General features: G+C 36.2%; 1 protein-coding gene across 1 annotated transcript in view; it reads left to right on the forward strand.

Moving 5' to 3' along the window:
- Positions 1–818: 818 nt before the first annotated feature.
- The window catches only part of LOC122791482 (intestinal mucin-like protein), an 82684-nt gene continuing 82359 nt past the window's right edge, over positions 819–1143 (forward strand). The window contains exon 1 of the mRNA XM_044059225.1: positions 819–903. Coding sequence (XP_043915160.1) covers positions 819–903 — 85 coding nt within the window. The remainder of the gene's footprint in view (positions 904–1143) is intronic.

Below are 1143 nucleotides of genomic sequence, written 5' to 3' on the forward strand. Positions count from 1 at the left end.
AAATAGTGTGCATTGGTATGACAACAGTATGAAAACAATATGGCTGAAATTCAGAATGAGTTACCATGAGTGATAAGCCTTACCATGAGCAGTTTTCTCCACATGGCAACACTTTCTAGGTCAGAGACTACTCCAAAGTATTCAGCAATCTTGGAAAACACCAGTATCCCACTGAATCTGTCTAAAGTGTATTCCATTCAATCACTTTAACCATCACAGAATGTATACTAACAGCTTGCCATTTGACCACAATGTATGTATCTATATATCTATAGCTATATCTATCTATACCTATATATATGGGTTACCTTTAGTACGTCGACAGCCCACTCCATCGGATACCACTTCACAGAGACAGAAAAACATCGACACCTGAAGAGTCGACAATTCCTGCACAGTAAGTTACCGTTTGGCCATCCAGAATGCAAACACTGCCATTAAACTGACTACAGAAATGTGGGGGGCTATGCCTCCCACACTCCCCATACCCCCCTTACTTAATATTCCAACTCCAAGAATGCACTGCCGCGGGGGTACGAGGCAAAGTTCAGGTGGATGGCCAAATGGTAACTTACCGTGTGGGACTCATCGGCTCTTCAGGTGTCGATGTTTTGCCGTGTCGGTAAAGTGGTATTCGATGGAGTGGGCTGTTGACGTACTAAAGGTAACATATATATATATATATATATATATATATATATATATATATATATATATATGGTTTACCATCACTTGACTGAAATGCATTCATGAGAGTCATCCATAATGTTGAACTAAAATATCGAAATTTAAAACACTTTTCCTCCCAAATGTCGAAAATGGTAAAATTGGTTTTCGACATTCAATATTTCCAGAGGTTGACCGTGAAAACCCATTTGCCATCTGTGATGTACAAGAGGAAGAGTATTTCAACATGGTAGATTTGGCCCAAAAAATGTCATTACAAAACACTGAAACTATACATTCGAACATGTGTAAGTCGAAAGAATGCATTTCAGTCATGTGATAGTAAACCTATATATAATATATATATATATATATATATATATATATATATATATATATATATATATATATATATATGTATTATATATGGGTCTCCTTTGTTTCGTTGAATCTCATTTCACTGAATTTCATTTCACC

The sequence above is a fragment of the Protopterus annectens genome, chromosome 17.part0 (genome assembly GCF_019279795.1).
Source record: "Protopterus annectens isolate FY-2018-M chromosome 17.part0, PAN1.0, whole genome shotgun sequence".
Lineage (NCBI taxonomy): Eukaryota > Metazoa > Chordata > Ceratodontiformes > Protopteridae > Protopterus > Protopterus annectens.